Genomic DNA, 25,398 nt, shown 5'->3' with positions numbered 1-25,398 from the left:
ATCTTAAAGCTTGTTAAACACTGAAGTACTATCATCAATTACTTTTCACTCTCTTACAATATGAAGCTCTGCTGACATCAAAATTTGTTCTGGAGATCAAAGAAGTCAACTGCTGGTGAACTTATAAGATTGGCGAAACACATATGTAACTTATTTAAAATTTATTAAAACTATATGCATTTCATCATCATAAAGCCCCTGTTTACCAGTGCCACTTTCATATAGCAATTAGTGACAAAATTTGTGTGTTCTGTACTCCAATCATTAAACATTACAAAACAGCAGCATCAGAGGAAAAAAAGAAGTACCAGCACACGACCACAGCAAAACCTGTGCAACCATCACAGGCCTTAAAGAGTAAGATTTTTTCTGTCTGTTTAATCTGTTTTCTGATCTGCCCACTTAAAGAATCTCTGATGTGAATTAAGTAACACAAAACTAGAGTTGGCCTTGATACCACCTGATCTGTGGCTAGATGTGAAAGTGTTAAGAATAAATAAACTTTTAAGAGTAATCTGTATCTACCATCAAGAAATGGATTCTGATACTAACCACTCTAAGCATTAACATATATGTATGCATATGCACACATGATAAACCTAAAAAAAATACAAAAAACTGTACCACTTTTAAATGAAAAAGCCATGAAAGCCATTACAGCTACCCTGCATCTGAGCATCTCCACTGACAATGAGAAAGGAAATTGGAGAAGGCCTCAAAAACATCCAGAAAAGTTATTTGTAAATATTCAAAATCTGTTATGAGTTGCAGTGAAAATGAAAGGCAGAATTCCTGACCTGACAGAGCTTACAATCTAAATTCTAGAAAACAACGTAGAAAGTCACAAAAGGCAAAGAAATACCAATAAATGAAGAGGGAAAAGTGATAGAAATGATACTACAAAGGAACAGATTCTCCTGGAATCAATGACAAAGCATATGGTTATCCACAGGGAGGAGATCACAGACGCCCAACACAGCTTTACAAAGGACAAACAATACCTGACTGGTCTAACCGTTTACAATAAAGTGAATGAGCAAATGGATAAGGGATGAGCTATTGATGTCACCTACCTGGATTTCTATAAGGACTTTGACACAAGTATATATAACATTGTTGTCTCTAAACTGGAGCGATACGGATTTCAGAGATGGACTACTCAACTTATAAGAAGTTGGCTGGATGGCCATGCCCAAGGGACTGCAGTCAAAAAAAAAATCAACGTCCAAATGGAGATCAGTAACAATTGGTGCACTCAGGGAGGAATACTGGGACTGGCATTGCTCATCTCATTGCTCCTTAACAGGCTTGAGGACTGGGCCCAGGGGAACATCAGGAGGTTCAAGAGCCCCAAGTGCAAGGTCCTGCACCTGGCTCCAGGAAATCCTCAGTATCCATACAGGCTGAGGGATGAAGGGATTGAGAGCAGCCCTTCAGAGAAGAACTGGGGTCACTTGTGGATGAAAAACTGGACATGAGCTCGCAGCCCAGAAAGCCAACCATGTCCTGGGCTGCATCAGAAGGAGACTGGCCAGCTAGGTCAGAGAGGGGATTCTTGACATCTACTCTGCTCTCATGGGACCCCCATCTGGAGTGCTGTGTCCAGCAGTGGAGCAACAGTTTTAAACTGAAAGAAAGAGGTGAGGTTTAGATTGGACATATGGATGAGATTTTTTACGAGAGTGTTAGGACACTGGAACAGGTTGCCCAGAGAACCTGTGGACAGTCCATCACTGGAGATGTTCAGGGCCAGGTTGGATGGGGCTTTGAGCAACCTGTTCTACTGGAATGTGTCCCTGACCACAGCAGGGGAGTTTAACAAGATGATCTTTATGGGTTCCTTCTGGTCCAAAGTATGCTATAATGCTACAGTAAAATGTCATACTAACTGGTTCATAAACGTTGAGAATCCTATCATGTTCTAATTTGAATCTTATCTCTCAAAATTCCGTTTTGAAAATTCAGGGAAAGTAAGCATTAGACACAAAAAAGGTGACAGCACAGCTCTTAGAATATCCACTAACAGTTAAGACTGTTATAGCTGGAAAATAATTGATGAAAGTGAGAGATAGTAGAGGGCAAAGCGTATCAAAACAATGAAGCAAAATTCTGATAGGAACCACAAGGTTAACAATGCAATAAAGAAAGATCTGGCACAGGAGGGAAATGACTGAAGAAATTTACAAATTTTGATCACTGGGTTCACAAGAAAACAGAACATGCAAACACTAGTTGGGCGTGACATAATCCAGTTTGAGTATCCTTTCTGGAGCAGAGACAGAACTTACATGTCATTACACTGAGTGCCTATTTTTCTCTTGACTAATCTTGTTTTGAACTGTGAAACTCATTGTGAGACAAGACTATTTCTATTCAGTTTTGGAATAGGAAAGTTGAAAAGTATCAGACTTTGCTTTGGGTGGAAAGACCTTCAGCTATTATCACTGAATTCCTGCTTTAGTTTTGCTAGATTTCATCTGCTTAAGTAGTTTAAAGCTTTGTTCCATTTCTCTTGTTTTTCATAGCATTTGGGAACTGAGTAAGGTCTCCTTTTCATAGGAACACAGAATCTTAAAAATCTACATAAACATAGTTAAAACAATATACAAGTCTAATAGGGACTGTCTTACTCTGGTACAGGAATGATTTTTCTAGCTTAACTGCAACCAACTCCAAGCTGTTTTATAAACCAAAAAAAAAAAAAAAAAAAGTCTATGAAAGTAAACAATATCATAAAGGAGCCATACTCTATTTTCTAACACTGAATGCCAATTTAAAGTCTCCTGACATTTAAAATGGGTCACAGCTTTTAAAGATTTAGCTGGACACAGGAAGTAAGGTCTAAAATAGTATATCGTTATTACTACAGATATCGCCTCAGGATCCCTTCCAGAGGATTTCTTGACTTCTGGAAAGCCAGGAGAATACCAGCAGCTACACAAAAAACACCAAGAGAAGTCCCTTCGTGGCCACCTTACTCCTGAGGTATGAATCAATTTCTGTATGATTTTCTAAGTCTACAAGACAGAAATAGAGAGGCTCCCTATATCTCTATTTACAATTTGAGAGTTATTCCCTTACTATGGGCTCACAGGCAAAAGTTAAGGAGGAAAATTCCAGCATCTGCTAAGGAGTATCTCCCTATTTCTTCTAATATTTGAAGGGTGCTAATTATTTTTTGCAGACCTCCACATTCCAAATGCATTCTACCCAAGCACTGAGAAACCAAGGTCACTGTTTTCACCACAGTTCAACATACTCAGATCATCTCACCACAGTTCAACATACTCAGATCATCTCATTTTAACTTCTAGTAATGCTGTAATGCAGCTGGGGTATTACTTAAATACATACTGCATTTCTTAGTTTATCAGTATTCTAACATTTCACTGCTCAAAGTGAGTGTTCCCCTAATGGACAGCCCAGTAATACAGTTTCCCAGGATTATGTAATGGAGGAATAATTTCATGCCAAGGCTGAAATTATAACCCAGATGAAATAAAACCAGATTTCCAGAAATATACATTTCATAGAAAACAAACAACTATATACTCATACATCTACTGATAACCCACAACAAATTTCCTTACATTTATGGCTAGTGCACACAGCTGGTATTGTTCTAAGGTGATGATTTCATGGTAACAAGGTTCTTGTGCCAACTTCACAATAGCATTTCCTGCAGCCAGCCTCAAGCGAGACATATCAGGTTTACTGAAAAACAAGCACATGGATTGTGAAGGTTAATTAATAAGAAAATTATGTAATTGTGTGACTTAATTAAACACAGTAAGTTTGCATCACTGAAAAACAAGTACTTAAAAGGAAAGAAGTTTCTGTGAACTTAGCCACCCCCATGCCAGCAGAAGCAATTTCAAACACAACGTCATTTTCATGGCACCACATTTTGCAGCCTATTCTCACTTACCATTACCCAGTCCTAACCTGGCAATAAAAATTTTCCAACAAACTTGCTAAAGGTTCCACACGGGTGTGAAACAGTTCTAGCTGTGCACGGAGCCAGGACAGTCCATACTGCCCCTCAGAGACCACATCTACCAACAAGATACTTCTGTTCAGCTTGCTGGCTCTCCTTCAGCAGGGGAGTCCTGCCAAAGAAGTAGCCAGACCACTTCTAATCCCCAAAGTTGCCAAACTTCTCCAGCTCAAAATGCATTCTTCAGGCCAAAATAAATTAAGATTAATTAGATACTGTAATACATGACTAAATGAATTTTATTTTAAGACAATAGCAAAATGTCTTTTGAACCCTACCACTGAAAATGTTGTATATGAAATGTGTGGCAAATTTTCTACAGCATAGAACTAAGATATTCTAAACTCCAAAAGGTTTTTAATAATTTTCTTCTTGGTGAGCGTTAGTTTAAGAAAAAATGCAGACAGCATTTCAATAAAATCTCAATTCAACTTCCTATCTAATATCAATACTTTCAGCAACTGCTAGTGTCTTTTGATATAGTTTGAAATAGTCTTATTTTAATACTTAGTATAGACTAAAATCAAAACCCTACTACAAAGAGAAGCAAGACTCAAACTAGCTGGTCTACCGAAGCAGAAAAACTGTATAATCTTGAATTCTGTAGGACTGTTTATGACTTATAAAATTAAAAAGAAAGACTTGGAAAGGACAGTTGAGATAGTGTTTATTGATAAAATTTGATTTTAAAAAAATTACAAGACTGGTGAATTTAACCTACACATGCTAATATCTCAAATAAATCAGTTGTTGATTTAATAGCAAGTCAAGAAAGCCATCAATCCTACTACTTCAAAGTGTGAAGGATGAACAACAGAAAGGATTTGCTGTCCAAGTGGGATCTTGCCTTCACCTGACACTCCAGGTTGAGCCATGCTTTGAAGGGAAAAAAAAATTCCCTTACACTGTCACTGAAAGGTAGATGCATGTAGTTTTCAAGAGGCAGAGGCAGATGAGGGCTGATGAGGGCAGTAACAACAAGATTACAATATGACTGATGGCCTTAAGAGCATCTAAGGCTCCTGAGCCCTGCCACTTTCACTTAATTCAATTATCTCTAGCAAATTATTAAACACTGTTTAAAACACAAGTGCAAGCCATGAACACTAATACTGACTCAAACAGAATGACCTCATATCAACTACAGCCTAAAAGGTTATGTTCTGTACTGAATGGACAATTTTACTCTTTCCAAAGCCAACTCCAAGTCAGAAGGAGCAGTACCAGGTTTGCACAGAAGGGACACTAAGCATTGCCAGAAAGAAGATATCCTTATTGCACTCAATGGGTGAAGAACAAAGGTCAGGAAGTGTCAGCAAGTTCCATGCAGAACTAACGGGCCTGAAACATCATCTACTCTGCTTCAGGTTCTGAAAGTAATTGTTAACCTAGGCAGTATAGCTCACACAAAAACCATGGACTGGCCCTTCTACCAGTTTGAAGCTTTCCTGAAAGCAGTAGTAAGAATCACAAAATAATTATTACATGTCCCATCAACAGGGCTCTTGCCTCAATCAGCAGTTTGTGCACATTTTCCCTATTCTGCCTTTTGTCACTTACTTACTTAGAGAAGCTCTTTTGGTTGCCTTTGCCACTTCTCACTAAAATTTATCCCAGCTGGGATTTAGATTTCTTAACTGTATCTCAGATGATGTACTCTGCTCCTGCCAGATTACCCATCTCTACTTCCTCCTTCTGTATACCTCATACAACCATAGAATAGTTGAGGCCAGAAGGGACTGCTGAAAGCTCATCTAGTCCAACCCCCTGCAATGAGCAGATACTTGGAGGCCTGTCCAACCTGATATTGAATGCTTATAGGGATGGGGCAACTCTCCTCCCCGGGCATTCTATTTCAGTGTTTCATCACCCTCACCCCAAAAAAAAATTCTTCCTTCTATCTAGAGTCTCCCTTTAAGTACTGACAGGTTACAGTAAGGTCTCCCCAGACCCCTCTCTTCTCCAGGCTGAACAACCCCAACTCACTCAGCCTTCCCTCATAACATGCTCCAGCCCTCTGTTCATTTTTGTGATCTTTCTATGAACATCCTCCTCCAGGTCCATGTGTTTCCTGTGCTGAGAACCCCAGAGCTGGATGCAGTACTTTGGATAGGGTCTCACCAGAGTGAGCTGAAGAGGCAGAATCAAATCCCTCGACCTCTAGCCATGCTCCTTTTGATGCAGCCCAGGACTCAGCTGGGTTTCTGGCATGCAAGCACACATTGCTGGCTCATGTCCACCCTTTCACCCACCAGTGTTCCCAAGTAGTACTCTGCAGGGCTGCTCTCAATCCCAATTTTTGTGTTTGAATTTTGCCAGGAGTATCTTGCTCATACCAGGTACAGCTGGCTGAAGTATCCGTCTGCCCTTTTGCTGGGACCACTCTTGAGCACTGAGGGGGTCATTTTTGAATACTAGGTTAGGTAACTAGCTTTCTTGGGCCCTTCTTCCCTCCAGGCCTTATCCAATGGGACCCTACAAGCACATTCTTGTAGAGACCTAAGACTGTTCTCCTGAAGTCCAGTCCAATCTTGCCTTCTGACCCTCTTCTTGCTCTCAGGATTTTGAACTCCACCATCTTAGGATCATTATAGCCATGGTTGCCTCCAATCTTCACATCCCCAGTAAGCCTCTCCTTGTTGGCATCTATGAGGTTCAGCAGAGAACCTCTCTTCATTAGGTCCTCCACCAGTTGTGTCAAAAAGTTGTCATCGATGCTGCCTTGGATTGTTATGCACTGCTGTGTTGTTCTTCCAGCAGATATTGAAGAGGTTGAATTTCCCCACGAGGGCCAGAGACTGCATACTTGAAGTTGTTTTCAGCTGTTTAAAGGCCTCATCCATTTCCTCTTCTGGGTCAGGGGTCCCACGGCAGACATTCACCATGATGTTACGCAGAGCAGTCTGCTCTTCAGCTCTCTGTTGGCTCCCCACGCAGAGCTGCAAGCTCAGGAGTTGAAGGGCTACCTCCACAGCAACATGACATGTAACTGCAGCATCCTTCCTACCCTGAAAGGATAGGGAGGCCTAGCCCTCCATTAACTTGACTTTAAAATGAAGAACTGATCACATCACTATATAAAGTTTCTACTATTTTCAATCGAAAAGGAATGGGAAATTTATATTTCTGAAACATGCATAGTAAGGAATCATCATTCCAAGCATGAAAACACACAGGGTCTAGAGAACCAGTGTATTCACTAACTACTGCATAACACAAGTATTCCTGCAGAAAAACTAAACTACTGCTACTCAACTCCCTGGCAACTGCTACCAATGGTCATATTACAGAATTTAAAACTATGAAACAATAATTTACAAGGAACTTTAGGACAGACTACACAGTTGCTACAAAGATAATATACCAGATAGCTTTCAGGTTTGCAATTTAGTGCACACAATATGGATTCTATCTGAATAACTACTGTATAACATTAACTCTACCTGAAAATCAGAACCTTTTTAAACACACTGGCAAAATCTACCTATGCACTTAATGGCTTTGTAGACATAAATTTTCAATGTTTGGCAAGCAATAGTAGCTGACAATTTGTCACGTTCCTACCACAGAGGATTAAGAAGATATCCAGAAAAACAAGTTGTCTAACAGTTACCTAAAAGGTAAATTATTTATTGAGATTTAATCCTGTTTACACATTTCCTTCTTGCTTTCAGTTTTAGAGACCTCAAGGGATTAGTCTGCCTCCAAACAGAAGTGTCTTGTGTACTAACTATTTCCACCTGGTTTATACAACACACTATTATTCTTTATTAGAAAGCCCACCCATTGGCATTTGGCATACATAGCAATGTTACACCAGGAACAGCAAGCTGCATAAAAAATTAAAACCAATTTTCAGTGGGAAGGAAGAAGTTGCACAGTTTACTCCTGAAATATGAGTAATGGCCTATTGAAGAAGATAAAGAAAAGCAAGAATATGAAACCCAAAATTCAGCCGCGTGTACAATGTTACAAAACCTGGGACTCAGCAAGTTTATGTAGGAACCAGCCAAGCTCACCATCATACCTTAAGAAATAAGATGCATCAATTGTTAAGCAGTCTAACAGAATAGTTTACACACTACTTCAAATAAAACTCTGCCCCTCGCACACCATCATCACAGACATGAAAACTCTACCATCTGTTACATACCTTATTTTCCCCTGCTCTGTTAAATCTCCATCACTGTGTAATATTGTAGTTAGCAATCTCAGAGTAGATGTTCCTGACTTGCTATGGTTGTTCTTCATTCCTAACAACCACCGAACCATCATCTTGATAGCCTGAATCTGCAAAAAAAAGATACCAAAAAGTCTAATTATATCATAAGCCTCATTTTTTAAATAATCTGTATCTTATTTTAATCACATGGTATTTTTTCCCAAGTGCTTTTTGCTGGTAGAAACATAAGTCTGTCAGGACCATAAAACACAATTTAAATACTCAAAGATAATTAGACATATTCTCACTACACAGCAACTTTTCACTGAAAGTCTCAAGCATGTATTACAACAAATAAAAAATATACATTTAATTAAAGTGTGAGCTGCTTCTTCTTCTAAGCAATCACATATCTTGTTCTTGGAAAACACTTCCTTAATTGAGCTTACATCCATTAAATATTGTGAAATAGGCTAAACAGGTTATACTTACTAAGAAAATGTTACTGGATCAAAAAGGAGAACACAATTTCATCTTTATGTATTCCTATAATTCACAGACTATCCCAAACTGGAAGAGACCCACATGGATCAACAAGTCCAGTGAATGAACCATACCAGGACTGAACTAGGCCAGACAATATTAAAATCTACTTTTCAGCAGTCCTTCCCACTATCCTACTCAAACTTGCTAGTTTTAAAATTCCCATTAGATATATAATAATACTACAAAAAGAAAAAGAAGCTTGTAAAACAAAAGTGCGGAAAAATACTATCACAGAGAAATAATTTATAATCTAACAGCATGGTCTACAGCATACATTAAGTTTAGACTCCTCAGTAGTAATAAATGCTAATTAAATTTGCAAATCAATTTTCACAATAACCTGTTTTCACCTGTAAATAAATGCTTCTTAAAGTTTTCAGGTCTGGCTTCAACTTCAAATTGCCTTAAGAATTTCTGCAGGTTAATTTCCTGCCAAATGTATGAGTAGTTTTATCAATATAAAAGTACATTTTAGAGAGTTATTACAGCTTCACAAATAATTACAATTAAGAAAAATCATTAATATTTACTACTTCAAGTTACATGTATAATCACTGAAGTCAAATCATGTCTATTTAAAGCTAGCACTTCATTAGATTAAAACAAGGTTGTATTCTTTTAACAATTTTTGGATTGTATGTGTACCTATGGAATCACACAAACATGAAAAAATCCTTTGTGTAATCAAACTAGTAAAAGCAACAAATCAACTCAATAAAAAACTAAGTCTTTCCAACTAAAACAAGTTCTGTACCAAACTGCAAACCAAAGTACTTATTAACCTAACAGAAAAAGAGGTCTGCTAGGAATAGTTTAACAATTTTGAGAGAAGGCAAAGAACTTTTTTAAAACCAGAGCAACTTCACTCAAAAGATATTAGAAACTAAACAACTGATATAACACAGAACATACTAGAAAACACAAGCATCCCATTCTGAAAGAAGTGAAAGCAAAAAATCTGTCCCTGTTCTGAAGGGCACTTAAAAACCAAACACAGATAAAGAATGTATTTTCCACATTGTGAGTCTATTTCTAATTCACTGAGAAATTGACTGACGGTATCTCTTACAGAGTACAAAAAATGTAATACACTTACTCCAAAATAAGAAAAAGCTTGAGATGACATTTTAAAGTAAAGTATCAAAACAAACCCCTTACCATTTTAAAGTGATTTTTTTCTTAAGTCCAGGTTTTTCTATGATACACATTGCACACACAGAAAAATAAGCAGTGTAACAGATTTATTAATTTGAGGAAACCGACAAATCCAATCCCCATTTTTTCTTCTTCCAAAACAACACTGAAAGTTTCTTGAAATGTCATAAATATTCAAAAGAACAAGGAAAGACTTTTAACAAAATTTCTACAGTATTTAACTCCTACACTGAAGGGGAAAAAATGATTTTACTTTAAGCAATCCAGCTACCATCAGAGTTAAGTGTCAGAAAACAAAACTAAACCTATAAAGAGCTTATATACAAACTTAATGAAGCATGTACATAAATTTATGCATAAAATAATTTAAAAATATGTTTCTAAGAGAAAATTCTCATTAATTATTATGAACATAACAGACAGGAAAACAGTACATGCTACTTACTTTAACAAGGGTTTCAGGAGACACTTCTTCATCTGGGACCCAAAGTTTTGTTGTCTTTTTTCCTGGAAGCTAAACCAAATGTTACATTGGTTACACTACTGTTACTCTTCAGTGAAACTTGTAACCTCCTACTTGAGAGTTTGCATCTGGAAGCAATACAGCAGCGCTCCCTGGACAGCTTTATGCCTTCCTATCTTACCCAAGTAACCACTACAGAAGTGACATAACTCACTATCCAAGTATCAGCAAATTTAAATCTAGTAAAAGGATTGGTGGTTGTTGTTGTTACCTGAAAACTATTCCTCTGGAGCGTAATAGCTACTGCTTTGAAAATAACTTCCAGTTTTTCCATATCCAGTAGATTGGAACTTCACACACATTTTACTGTTTTAGACAGTGTATCTTTCCCTAAGCAATTTCTAACAATGCACGGGTTAATATTTTTATTTCATAATCACCTTATAATCAATACAAATTTGTTCAAAAAATTAAAATTCAGTCTTCCATTCAAATAGCGTATTTTAATTTCAAATGTAATATGCTTCCTAAAGATCACAACTCGCTCAAGAAACAGAGTGAAGTCACAACAATTTTCCCCTTTTTAACCAAAGCCAAGTCATGTGTGATGAAATGCTGTGCTATGCAGCTCACCACTTTTGTAAGACACCCAAATTAGTAGAACTCTCCTTTCCTGTAGGTTTTTAATGGAGTCAAACTTCATGAAGAAATCAAAATACAACCATATACAAAAGAAGAACCAGTATGCCAAATATTTTCCCAAGCACTTGCTGAGTATGACACTACAGGAAAAGCATACTCTTAACACAAGGTTTTAAAATACTCACCCTATCATTCATGAGCAAATCTTTAACAATAAAAGTAGCAACCAAAGATTTCAAAGGGGCAGCAAATTGGTCAGGTGCAAGCATGGCTATATGGCCAATAGTAACCAACGGTGTAATGAGGTGCTCAAAATTGCTTGGATCCAGACTTTTATGCAGTGGCTAAAAAAAAAAAAGGCAACAAATTCAGGTATTACTGCTATAATCTGTGTCTTACTGAGGGGATGGGAATTGCTTCGTACCTAGTTGTCCATGTCTACTCCAGAAAAACAATTTTAAAATAACTACTGATTATTTAATTTTCAAGATGCATTCACCAACCCATCAAGGATTCCTCAACTCAGAGGAAAAGTCAAAATGACAGACAAAATATTTATCACCTCTGCACAGTTCAAAAAGTGACAGCTCAAGCATGACCATTTAGGAAACAAAGGATTAAAATGCCTATTTTTTTGTGGGAGAATTAGATCTTGAGACAGCAATTCCAGTAATGGACTATGATACAGCCTTCAAGATAAAAGGCTGATGGCCACTAATTAAAAAGTACATTTGCAGCTGTAACTATAAAATTTATTTAGTCTGTACCACAATTCAGTTTTCCATGATTTCTGCAACCATTTAAATACTTCCGACCATTTTAAACCAGAGTAAGGAGTAGCATATGGTTCCTTTTCCATAAATAGTTCATAGTTCTAGTACATAGCCCAAAACCTGGTTTCACTCCATCAGCTCTTAAAATACATAACCTAAAACATGATGAACCATGAGATACAAGAATATCCTCTACTACCATTCCTCAGGCCAAAATCATATAAGAACAAAAGGAAAGAGGAAAAACATATTTCCAAAATCTGCTACAACTTTCAAGTACATCCCTTTGTTTACATATAAAAAAATCAGTAAAAGTAAGTTAAATATCTAATGTTACCTCAAATATCTGTGCAAACTGTGTTTCTTTGCTGGAAAATATTGCATGGATGCAGTGAATAGCATACTTGGCTTGACGAGGGGGTCCCTTTTTAGCTTTATGATGCAACACTGGAAGCAAAGCACTAAACAGTTGTGTAACAAAACAAACAGACAAACAGACCAAGAGATAAGTAATTTCACAAATTGAAAATCTTTCAAAATACCAAACTAGCAGAGGAGTACAGATATATATATATATAAAAAACACAACACTTCTGCAAAAGCACTAATTGCTTTTGCTTGGGTAATTTCTTTAAAAAAAGAAAAAAAAGTTATTTATATAACCTGTAAGCAAAAAAACCCCAATTTTTTTGTTGATAAAATATCATGTGGTAAAATAAGCATTTATATCTGCACAGATAGTAAATGTTGTTTTTGAAATATTTTTGCCCACATATCGCCATTGAATTCCAAGGAATGTTTTTATACTGTATATATACATACATATATATATATGCAACCTAGGAAAGAATAAGTAATTCTGAAGGGCAACAATATAAATTATAGTGGTATCAGTGACATACAAGCTGTCACTACTTTGGGTATATTAATTTCACTTCCGTTCTTCAAAAAAGCACTGCATTTTAGTTTTCCAAAACTTTGAAAATTGGAAGTAATACTTTCTTCCAAAAGAATGCAGGATAGTGCTACAGCAGATGAAAACAAGATGAGAATTTACAAAATCTTATAAATATGACTGCCCAGAGTAAGATACACAACTTACGATCGTATGTGAGGAAAGTCTTCTTCAATTTTACTTCCTGTATTTTTGAAAATCTGTAATGCAGCTTCTGCCACTTTTTCATCATCCATTTTCAAGCAAGCAAGGAGAGATTCAAAAGTTTCAGCTGAATGAAATGAGATAGGGTGCGTAAACGAAAGTACCTGCCAAAACATGATGAAAGCCATGTTAACATTTTTTAAAGCTCCACTTATACTAGGACACTTCATCAAGAGTCATTTTCCACTGTCATAATGGAACATTTATAATACTCTCCCTGGGTTTGACCCATGATGCACATTTCTCTTCTTTTTTTTTTAGTAGCTACTAAAGTTCTCTGTCTTTATATATGACTTCATTAGAATTAATTTATTTCCCCAGTCTCAGTTTCTTCTCCTATTATTCTGACCACATACTTCTCAGTGGCTACATCTACATTAGCAAGTACTGGGTCACAGCAGAAGCAGGTCTTAAGAGAAACGCAACCAATGCTAAGGAAGCAACATTCATGTTTCAGGAGTTTTACTTCAGAGTATTTTTAGACTGACTAAATCCACTTTAGCCACTGCAACACAACATGTGCTTCTGAAGCCCATCTGAATTCTGTTCCTCTGAAAGGAATCCAGCTTGTGTGCCTCCAGACTTCATGTTTGTTTCCTCAGGGGAAGAATTGATTCTGCTCTGAAGTGAAATTCCTATCTCTAAAATGGCTACACAGACACACTCAGTAGGGTCTCTAGTCCCTCAAGCTTTCCACAGCAACTTAGCAGATTCTGTACCTCTCCTTCAGATTCTTGGACTTGATTGTTTTCAAGTATGACAGTCTTCCCATGTTAAAAAAAAAATGAAATAAAGAAACCCTCAATTGATACTCCTTGATATTTGGTCTACTCTTCATTTTTAAGTGGATGTTGATTATTAGCCTTGTTCCCACATAATATTCTGATCCACGACAGAGAAACAATTCTCAAAATCTAGAAATTTATTTATTCGCAGTTTTCTATTTTAACCAAGTTACCTTTCTTCCCACTTCGTTGCATGGCATTCTCAATGCTGGACTCCTGTATTTGTCCTCTCTGTATTATTCTCACAATGTATAGACCTCTTTGTTTAGCGCAGTATTCCTCCTCTTCCTTCAATGTGTCATGCCATTTCATAAAAATATGTAAATACTGACTTGGAAGCCTTCATTCAAATCTAGTCCTTCACAAGATGATTAATTCTTTCTTACTCAGATGCATTCTTGTGCTATTATATATCTTGCACTTTTATCTAAATGTGCACATCTGGATAAAGAGCCACACCCTTTCCAGTGAATCCAATCAGTCTTTAGTTAACCTAAAATACTCTAAAAACTTCAGTATGGGAGTCCTTCAGATTTTTAGGCCTCTGAAGTCAACCCCCAGTTAGACTACTTGACGGTCTTCGCTATGTCAGCTGAGTCTCAAAATCACTCATAGCTGAAATAGGGAAGAATTACGTTATACTGAACTGAAATAGGTAAGAGTTATGTGGAACACAGAGGAACGAGAGTGTTGTACTGATATACAATAGCACTGTATATATTTACACATCACTGAATTCATGCTCTAATAATCAAAACTCTGCTGCTGCTGCTGCTGCCTCACACACAACTACTTTTGGCTTCCAGAAGAGCTTCTAAATAATTTTAAAAAATAACCTTACATGCCTATAAGATGACCTACATCACATAAGATGAGCATAAAGCACAAAAAAACAAAACCAGGTTCTTCCAGGCAGGCTCCACATGTTTTTGACTAAAAGTAGTAAGTGCTAATTAAAAATGTATTTTAACAAAAGTGTTTGCAAAGTTTCCTATGCTCACTGACTACCAGGACTATACTTGCCTTCAGCAATTCAAGACCCGCTCTGATTGCCTGGTCAGTAGGTACACCCTCATCTTCATCATCAGCTGTTCCATCTATTGACTTGTTCACTTGCTTGATAAGGGCACTGAAGAGGAAAACAAAACATGTAGTTTGCAGTTATTGCAATTCCACCAGGTATGATTATATCTTAAATTTGTGAAAACAATCTTATTAAAGTAACTTATTTAAACATAAGCTTATTATAAAACAAGTATGTCAACTACATGCATAATCTTGTTGCCCTCATCTCCTATCCAAATCAAAGTTTATGAAGTATTACATTCAAACATTTTTATCCATCATGAATTAAGAACTATATACAAATCACTGTGGAAGGATGACCAAAATAAGAAAACAATTTGAGCATTGCAAGCAACAAACTCAATAATAATTATGCTGAGGTTACAACCTGCTACAGATTCTTAGTAACTGATGGAAAATAACTGTTTATAGTACTTTGCCTCTAACCAAGAGGAAAAAAAAATAACCATTTAGCAGTTCTGCTAAGAGTTGATGACAAATTTACAAGACCTATCTCCTGCATATTTCTTCTTGACAGTAAGGCTAATTTCAAATACTACTGTTAGTTAAATAATCATTTCAGCAATTACTTCTCCCTCCCATAACTTCATTGCCTTACTCTCCTCTTAAGTCTTGCCGCCTCATCATCATAATCTTTACTTCCTCAGTTACATTACTATATATGTCACTGTGAGCTAATATTCTGAGTGGAAAGTTTCAGCTGAATAGGTGGGACAGAAATTTGTTTTATAATAAGTCAGCTGGTTACAAACCATACTTTGTCCATCAGTAACACATCCACTTTTACTGACAGGTCATCCCAGCTATGCTGAATGCCAATGCAATTGTTTCTGTGACTACATTTTGGACAAGGACACAAAAACCCCTATACAAGGTGAAACAGAAGAAAATACAGCAGGTCACCAAGCCTAAAGCCACACCCACCCAGCCTATTATTGCTTGTGCTTAAAGGCAAAGTGAGAAGCCCCAGTTTACAAACGCTGTGATTATGGATGACGACACACACAAAAAACATACCTGATGGATTCAGTATCAATGTGCACAGGAGCAATTCTCTCAAGAAGAAACTTTATCATTTCCAGGAAAGGATTTGTTGGTTGCTTTGGATTACCCAACTTCTTTGTTATTTCCCTCTGAAATATAAGTTGCAATTAAATTTCTAATCAATTCTGTTCCAAAAATATTCACACTTTACAAGCAATTCTTACCACGCATCCTTCAGCCTGTTTGCAAGAACATGTTGGGCTAACAAGCATTTCTAACTGACTTCTTATTTTTTCATCATCTTCTAGAACTTGTGTGAACTTTTTCATGAAATCTTGAGCTTTCCCTGGATCAGGCAGGTTTCCTTTAAATAATCAAAATAAATCACTATTTACATATTGTAAATTGCACAAGTTTAGAACATCACACAAGCCACACAAAACCCAAAACAAACAGAAAGAAAAACCACAAAAACCCAAACCACAAAACTCTTCAAAATCTGCAGATGTATCTATGAGGACACAAATTTCTACAAATTTCCTTTGGCTATTTGCTTTCCCCACCCTTCACACTCGTTTTCCAGCAAGTCTAGTTCGTCATGGTAGTAGTATTACTAACAGCTGAAATTGACCTCAGACTGCAAAGCCTGAACTCCACAACAAAACACATTCTGTATACAGATCACCCAATGCAACAAGTGTGAAAAACAAAAAGGGTATTTTTGCTAAATTACCCCTTAAGTAAACACATGCTTTACAACAGCTTAAAACATCCCTCCTCCCAAAAAAAGCATTTAAAATGCTTTTCTTGAACTACATCCTCATTTTATATTTACATTTTATATTATAGCAAGGCAATTTATTGGCAAAGGGTTAGTCTACTATTTAATATGCTTCATCTTTTTGGTCCAGCCAGTGTTAAGCAAAGCTGGTACAAAATGTGGTGTAGCACTACAGGACTGTTAGTTCAAAACAAGTTCTATTATGAATTTGTTTTGCCGTATCTTTTATTTTTTTTAAATACAACCCAGAACTGAAATTATAAGGAAAACAATACAAACTGATGGAAAAAAAGGATTGGGATCATGGCCAATGAAGCAGCAAGGTTCATTTTTCCCCTCTGCATTTTTTGCAAAAATATGCACTGTCTTACGTGGTATATTTTTTGCCAGAGCAAATGGCATTTGTTAAAAAAGGAAAAAAAAAAAAAAAAGGTGTACTTGAAAACAAATTCTCAGAGCTGTAAAGCAAATTTTTCTTCATACTGGTTTTAATGCTATTGACATGGTGACCCCAGGGAACAAAAAGTGTTCCTTTTGGGTTGGTGGGTATTTCTTCATAAATAGTTCAGTTTACACAGGAGTTCTTCAGTTTTCAAAGTGCCTTCCTTGCTACTGAAATCCAAACTCTTCTGCATTCCAATGACATTTACAATACTAAAACCTCCAAGACAGGTTTGTACATAGCTTCGTAGTTTAGTTAACATCTAGGAATATACACTCTATAATAAATACTAAAATAGTTGTTAACACCCTAGATCATCTAGACCTTGATTAGTCCACAATGCAGACAAAATGCTATGTGATAGGCTTCATGACTCATGACTTCTTACAGTAAGTAATTCTGCTTAGAGTTGCCTTCATTCTTAAAAGCATATTGCTGCATCACATTTATCATGACTTGCTTTAAATTTTATCTGCTGTAAAAGGCCTGTTTATAAACTTACCTCAAATGATTTTTAAAGCAAGAAAGCAATATAGTTCTACTGCAATTTTTAGGTACTGTAAATACTTTTACTGACTTACTTGTTATAACCATCACTTTTGAGAATATAGCTTTACTGCTGGCATCGGTCTGCAAGTCACAAAAGAAAAACAGATTAAGTAAAAATTTTATATTATTTCTATTTGAATATTGAGTGAGGAAGATTCTAGACTGCATTAACAACAAGTTAGCATCAATTCTGCTAATTCAGTGTGTTAGAAATCAAAAACCACCACTGCAAATTCAGTGTAGACACAGGAAGTAAAAGGTAGATCATACCTACAGCATTACTTACATAAAATACTATTACTTTTCAATCTACCATATAACTTATGAAGAGCCCAAATAGGCTATTTCTGCCATGTCTGCCTCAGAAGAATGCCATCATTTGCAGGGCTCTTCGCTGTCACAGCTGAACTCCCATGTTCAGACAAAAAAGGTGATAAAAGACAGAAATCAGATATCATTTGGAGGACTCAAGTAATGCTGTCAGCAGATACAGACTTCCCATATTCGAATCTCTTGTGGCTCAAGAGAAAAACAGAAACTGTGGAGTTTCTTTCATCCTTTCTGTTCTGGTCTCCTAATGCTAACTAAGTCTTCAAGTCCTGGCCAAAGTTCCCATCAAAAAAGATTGAGCATACAACTAATAATTCAGCCAAACATCAAATAACCTGAGGAAGAAGTACCAACTTGCAATAGTATACCTCTACGAAAATATGATAGTGTAAAGAAGTTTAAGAAACATTTATTTTAGAAAATCTGCTGTGGCAGTTGACCTATGTAATCTTGCATTCATCTGCAGCAAATGAAGATTATACTCCAATAGACACAAAACAGCATTCAACCACTTTTCTACACTTGAACAGGGAAGGTTACTGATTTTGTTTTGCTGCATACCACTGCTGAAGGAGAAAACAAGAGGAGCTGTGATTTATGCTTTCGCTCTTTAGAAAAGTAACTTGTCTTAAAGGCAAATATTATGTCCTTTCTGTCTTAAGTCAGGCAAATTTAAGACCAACAGCAATAAAAAGTTCCTTAACATGTTTTCAGCCTCCTCAATAGCACTTTGAGGAAACCTTGAAGAGGAAAAAAAGGAGATGCCCATAGAGTTTCAATAAATGGCAGAAAAGTAGATTGGGAAATTCAAAGATTTATAGTTACAGAATCATGTAGGTTGGCAGTAACAACTTTAAGTCATGCAGCTGAACTGCCTACTCAAAGCAGGATCAGGTTTTGCTTCAGGCAAACCTCTAGTTGCATTTTAAATATTTACAAGGATGAAGATTTTTCAGCATTTCTGGGCTACTTGTTCCATATTTGATCACCTTTACTGCAATTTTTTTTTCCTACTACCTAATCAAATTTGCTTCATGTTAACATCTGTACACTATTTCTTGTTCCATTCCTCCTTATCTCTGAGGACTCTCACAATGCCTACACTTGGCACAGGGACAACAGCTACAGGAGAACAAATCAACAACTAAGCTGTAATGATTAAATGAAGAAATTAGACAGAAATTAAAAAGCACACAAACACACCTTCTAAAAGGTTACTATTTAATCTTAGTTTTGTTTCCTGAAAGAAAGAAAGAGAGAGATGTTTACATAGCTCTGAATTGCTAATGGATATTTGTCTCAAGATTATTACTTGGACTGTATGTGATAGTTTGTGGTGCCACTGCAGGCATCAAAACACTTTTGAGTCAGGGAATTTTACGTAATTTAGTATGTCAATTTACACAAAGTTTTACTTACTTATTCTGGTATTGAGAAATAAAAGCAAACAAATGAACACTTTAAAAAACACTGTTCAGCTCCCTCTCAGACACCTCTCTTCCCTGCTCTGCTCTATCACAAGCCATGTATATTCTCCCATGTAGTCTTACTATTCAAGACAATATCTAAGTGTAAAGAATTAGTATTTAAGAGAAAAAAATAGGATAAAATCCAGATGGACAAATGCAAACATGACAAAAGCATGCACTGTCTTGCATGCAATGCTTATGCTGGCATCAAAACCTTCCTGGTAAATTCCATATCATATTTAATATTTTACAACTGAGAAAGAACTTTCACAACACCCTGGGAAAAAAAGGAAAAGTTGAAATTTCACTTTCAAGTGAAAAGCAGAAAATATCAAGGAACTAACTCAGGTATTAAATACAGAAATGTATTTAACCTACACCAAAGAACAGTAAATGAAAAGCATTTCAATACAGTCATCAAAATACAAGGAAGTATTGTTGTGCTAGCATTTACAGCACTTAGAATTTAACACATCACAGCATATTTTTAATGCACTAAGTCGAAATTACTGATTTCACTGCAGCCTCTCTGTTGGCAAGACATTAGCATTTCTAGGCAAATACATCAGATAATCCAACCACACAGCTACCCCACTCTTCCCTGTTCTGGTAATTCCAGCAAATGGATAAACATTACATTTACCTCAGTACAACTATATACATATACTGAAAATAAAAATCACACACATAGACACATAGAAATTTGAGCATGACAACATTTTCTATTCTATATTATTTCTGTTAAAAAAGCATTCGATCAAATTTCTAGCATTAAAGACAAATTTCAATTATATTCCAAACCATATCAAGAATTTAGTTTTATAATTCCCAAACATGAGTATGAAGATAGATGTAACTAAAACAAACTGAAATTCACGTTATGAGAATATCCCAAATGCTCAATAAATTTTCATTTTTCCCTTCTGAGCAAATCTGTAAACAAGAAAATTAAATTGTAGTTTGGTATCCCCAACACAATATTCAAGAAATTTCTGAGAAGGAAGAGAAATGAGTAACCTGTTGGGACAAAAATATTCCAATTCTTTTGAAGTTACTAATAACACATAAGATATCAATTTAAGAGGGTTTATACTGGTAATTTTTTTTAATTACTTGATTTGGCAATCAAAAACTGGTTGGTTTCACCCTGTCTCAAGAGCCAGAATATTCCTGGCAAGATGTAACTCAAACACTGGCAGAAAATGTTTCAGTATTAAATGACTGGCAAAACAGTTTAGAAATTTCTATAACACCCTTCTTCTGTTCAATTTTACAAATACAATGTATACACATTTTCTTCAGCAAATGTAGTCTAATGGAGTATCTGTTAACTTTCACAATATTTTCAATCTGCTGTTACAAATAAGCTTGAGACAGCCAGACAAAAAGAATTAAAAAACAGTACATTAACTGCATATTCACTGGGTAATAAAGATAAGTTGAACTCACTTTGGGTTGTTTTATTAGGTCAACTAAATCCTTTACTTGATGTCGTAGCAGATTTTGACATTTCCACATTTCATTCAATGCTCTAAAAATGGAAAAAAAGGTAATTGTCAAAATTATCTATTCAAGGAGTAACATACCTGTCCAAAATGAGTCTGTACAGTCTTTTCAATTTCAGAATCAGAAATGTACTTATCACCTGAACTTTCACTGCTGTGTGAGCAAAGGCTATATATTTCCTATTTAGGAAAATTTACTTCATAATATTACACTGAACTAAAGTAAAATTTTGAAACAAGTTTCATTTCACACGCTCAAGTACATTGCCTTTCAAAGAATGCAGAAGTAACTAATCTGTGGTCCGTTAAGAACTCATTTGTACAAGCCTGAAATAACTCTTCTAAAAACATACCAAGAAGTAGGTTAAAGCAGATGTTGAAGATTTTTATCACTAAGAAAACCAAATGTTTTTCTTGCAGATAGGAAGCAGCTACTAGATGAATGAATTGTGAAAAGTGGACATGATTAGGCTTATAAGAGATGCATGAAAGATACTCAGCAGAATAGAAAATTAGCACACTTTCCAGGAATAGTCAACCATATAAACAGATGTCTCAGCTACATTCACAAAACTTATAAAATCCACAAGCAAAAAAATAAATTCTATATAAATAACTGAACAAACTATGTCTCTAAAATGAGTACTGCTGCGTACAGGAACTGTAGAATTCAGTAGTTACTTGTTGCCTGAAATAACAAGTAACTTAAAAGAATGCATTCTGCATTTTCATTTAGCCTATACTAAAGAATTACTAGAAGAGAAACTTTTTAATATACTATTAATAATTCCAGGTTTTTATAGCTGTCAGATCTTTGGACAGGCAATACAAGAAAATCAGGGGGTTCAAATATCAATTTGCATAGTATGGGAAGGCTTTTGGATCTTTTAAGGCATTCATTCATATACAAAACCTTTTCTGATCTCTTTCAAAGGAAAAAAAAAACCTATTTGATTTTCAAGTCACTGAGTACTACACCTGAAAAACAAAGTAAAACTATCTAAAATCAATCCAACCAATGTGAACATTACAGCAGTATACCTGTTATTAATCAAATTCATGTGCATGTATCCATTTTAAGCTGAAGAAGGCACATAAAACAATAAAAATTAAGGAGGAAAGACAAACAAGTTAGTTCTTCTCCTTCTTAAGTCACTTTGGCTGCTGCAACAAGTAGTATATTAATTAAGAAGTTATCAGGTAAGATTTAGGGCTGATGTACCATATCTATGTTATCTCTTTGCAGACATAAAAGGACTGACATGCACTGAAGTTTCTTTCCAGATCTTTGACACTACTTTTTTTAGCCATTTATGGTTTAAATGTACTGCATCTTGTTATTAAACACCCTATAAGTTTAGTGTTTTTTCAAAATCTCACTCGAAAAATAGATGCTATTTCTACATTCTGTTTTCTAATAGTTTATAAACTATTTCTATCCACTGATTTAAGCTACACTTAACAGTTCAGACTACTTCACAACAATATTTGCATTAAAAATCATTTTGAAAGTAGTAAAAAGCAGCACATACTTCACAGCATTTGAATCCAGTGTTGCATAAAGGTAATACAAACACTTCATTCGTTCGTTTGTTTCCAAGTTATGAGGAACCATGTACTGAGCAAAAATGCGTTCAACAAGTAACCTGAAAGACAGGATTAAAACACTTACACTGTGCAGGAAGAACACAATTGGAATTGTTGAAACATCAATTCAAAAATTCTCAGCCCCATCTAGACATCAGCTGTCGCATAAAAAATGGGGATATTCAAAAACCTAAACGTCAAGTTATTTCACATAACTTAGCATAAATTAAACAGAAATTTATCATTATAGAAAACACAGTGTTAATGCTGGTAGTAGGAGATTTAACAGATGACACTATCAAAATCAGATGTATTAATCTAGAAGAAATCAAACAATTGGAAAAAGATATTAACTGTCAACCCAATAAGATGTTATCATTTAATTTCATCACAAGTCAGTATTGGGATAAATTCATGAACTGACCCAAATTAATTGCCCTAAAATAATACTGCTATGACTAATAATGCTCATAAAAAAAGAAATATCATGTGAAGCCCAAAAGGAGAACTCAGATACTAATTAGAATGAGCTGACTTCCTTCCACTCTTTTCTGGCCTCTTTCCCACAAGCTGAGTTTATCCCATGTCTTTTGCTTCTGCAGCACAAATGCAGGTACATTCCTAAGGGAATTATTAAAAGCTTCTGTTTAAAAAGCTCCTTATTTGGAAAAAAGGACCTGACAGTTACCTAGAAAAGACTGACAAGAAGAAAAAAAGGGAAACCAAGCCCATATGCTACTCCTAAAGACAACAAGTCCAAGACTGACGTTCCAGTACTGAGATAAATATTAACAGAACGGAGCAAACAGGTAAAAACAATCATGTACGTTTATGCTGGAAAAGAAAACAAAATTCTGTATGTACAGTGCAGGTAATCAAAACCCAAATTCAGCTAGCTTAAAAAGTTTTAGAAAAGTATCAGTGGTTAAGACTGGATGTAAGAACCCAAACAGTCCATTTCCATGGTACCATGAAATGACTACAAAATATCGTTTATTCTAAAGATAATTTTCTGAGGCTTTGAATTTTTGAAAATACTTGTATGGGTTTACAATGCCATTTGTATCTGAACACACTGTGAAAGCTCATTTGCAAAGCCAACATGATGACCTTGATTAGTTAAGGCAGACTTGTTCCCAAACTAGTTATCCATGTGCAACCATCTCTTTTTCAATACAAACAACCATATACAATGCTACAGCTGGTATGACAGAGGCACTGCTTTCACCACAAATCCAGGACAAGGCCCTAATTCAAAGTTTCTGTGCTACAGAAACCTAACTTTCTGCAGACTAATATTGCTTGCCCATTGTTGCTACACATGCTATCTTTAAAACATAGAGGAACAACATGAAAATCAAAATCAACATTATTCAAGCAAATTTACTTACTAAATTTTAACATAAAAATTAACAAGTTACTGAAATTTAAACAAAAATCCCCTCCACTGAAGCAGTGGCAAAGTACACCTAAGACTCCTGAAATACTGCAACCTCTCACACCCTTTAGAACCCCTTACAAAGTAGAAGAAAACAACACAGGATAACATTTGGCTGCAGCTATGTAAGATTATGCACTGAATCAAAACATACAAGATTATCAAAATTCTCATCAGCACTGGAACACACAGGAAAAACAAATCTTCATAACAAGTTATGACACTTAGCCACTGAATCACCCAGCTTTTACAACTAACTTACCGGTCATCAATACTGTTTTGATAATATATATGCAGAAGTTTATCTTTGATCCATGATATCTGTTTTGCAGCTTCTTTTCCTGCTTCTGATTGCAATGAATATTTCTTGTATATCTGTGCAAGTCCCATCATAGCTTCCTTCCTCACTCTCCACTTGACAAAAAGAAATAGCAGCCAGTTTAGCAGTTCAAAAGCCAGAACTGAAAAGACTGCAGAATTTTCTGTTATTTCCTATTCTACACCAAAATAACATAATTTTCTTTTGCAAAAAAGTTAAACTGAGTTCTAAGTGCAGCAGTTTCTCATTAGGACATATATTGCTTCATATCTATTACACTAAATCTTTCAACACCAATAACTACCATGAATTATTAAATTCATGCCTCTTGAATGTAGAATTATTACAGATTTAAGCCAACACCCTTCCTCACACTCTATACTCATATCCGCATTTCTGTTATGGCTGCAACAAGAAAAAACAGGTCACCAAATAAGAAAAAAATTAGGTGATTTTTTTTTAAAGTTTGCCATCAACAATCCTGTTTACTATGGTTTAAATTAAGTAGCAAACCTCATAAATTTTACCAAATAATGCAATATATCTAAACTAAAATTCAAGACTTTTCAAATTTGAAGGCTACTACTGATTTGCAGTCTTTCAATGATCTAATTAGAAGCCGGTAGTCTACAACACATATAATACATTCTGAAACCTGCTTGAAAAACTTCTTAAAATGCTAGAATGTTTTACAAGGGTTTTCTTTGACTTAAAAGTTTTACTAGACTAGACAATTGGAACAACATTGTTGTGATGCAGCCAATTTAATTATTTAAATTGTATCATCTTAAATAAAATACAGCACAATGAAAAATGCAGCATTCTGGTCCTCAGAAGAAGGTAACTCACTAAACAGATTCAAGATTTTTTTGCTTTATATTGGTTTTCATTTGTAATTTTAAAATCAGTATAGCATTTTTTAGAAGTGCTGATTTTTAAAAAGGTGAAAATTACAGTTTAGAAGTATAAAAAACAGCTATTATCAATGCCAATTATGTCTTACCCGCTTGTCCAGTGTCCTTTCTCTGACGAAATTTAGCAGGTGATCATTGACAAGCAAAAGATCTTTTTTAGCAGCAGTAACTATGGATACTATAACATCATGCCTTATGGCCTCCTCAGGATCATGTGACCTTACTTTCAGATATTCTGGGGGGAAAAAATATGTAAGTAAGTATACAACTTCAGCTACTTTCCCCACTAGACAGAAACTGAACAAAATATTT

At 35.6% G+C, this 25,398-nt stretch overlaps 1 protein-coding gene across 2 annotated transcripts in view; it reads right to left on the bottom strand.

The window, feature by feature from the left end:
• The window catches only part of PDS5B (PDS5 cohesin associated factor B), a 76,894-nt gene that overhangs the window by 21,664 nt on the left and 29,832 nt on the right, over window positions 1–25,398 (bottom strand). For both annotated transcript variants that reach the window (XM_062514699.1, XM_062514700.1), the window contains exons 10-23: window positions 25,176–25,321; window positions 24,116–24,267; window positions 22,361–22,474; window positions 20,773–20,854; window positions 17,557–17,605; window positions 15,977–16,116; window positions 15,786–15,901; window positions 14,706–14,811; window positions 12,841–13,001; window positions 12,076–12,199; window positions 11,151–11,309; window positions 10,306–10,374; window positions 8,151–8,287; window positions 3,591–3,714 (exon numbers count right to left, since the gene is read on the bottom strand). In XM_062514699.1, the coding sequence (XP_062370683.1) occupies window positions 3,591–3,714; window positions 8,151–8,287; window positions 10,306–10,374; window positions 11,151–11,309; window positions 12,076–12,199; window positions 12,841–13,001; window positions 14,706–14,811; window positions 15,786–15,901; window positions 15,977–16,116; window positions 17,557–17,605; window positions 20,773–20,854; window positions 22,361–22,474; window positions 24,116–24,267; window positions 25,176–25,321 (1,679 nt within the window). The remainder of the gene's footprint in view (window positions 1–3,590; window positions 3,715–8,150; window positions 8,288–10,305; window positions 10,375–11,150; window positions 11,310–12,075; window positions 12,200–12,840; window positions 13,002–14,705; window positions 14,812–15,785; window positions 15,902–15,976; window positions 16,117–17,556; window positions 17,606–20,772; window positions 20,855–22,360; window positions 22,475–24,115; window positions 24,268–25,175; window positions 25,322–25,398) is intronic.

This window comes from Cinclus cinclus, chromosome 2, assembly GCF_963662255.1.
Source record: "Cinclus cinclus chromosome 2, bCinCin1.1, whole genome shotgun sequence".
In the NCBI taxonomy this organism is placed as follows: Eukaryota; Metazoa; Chordata; class Aves; order Passeriformes; family Cinclidae; genus Cinclus; species Cinclus cinclus.
This window is presented reverse-complemented; position numbering and strand designations above follow the sequence as displayed.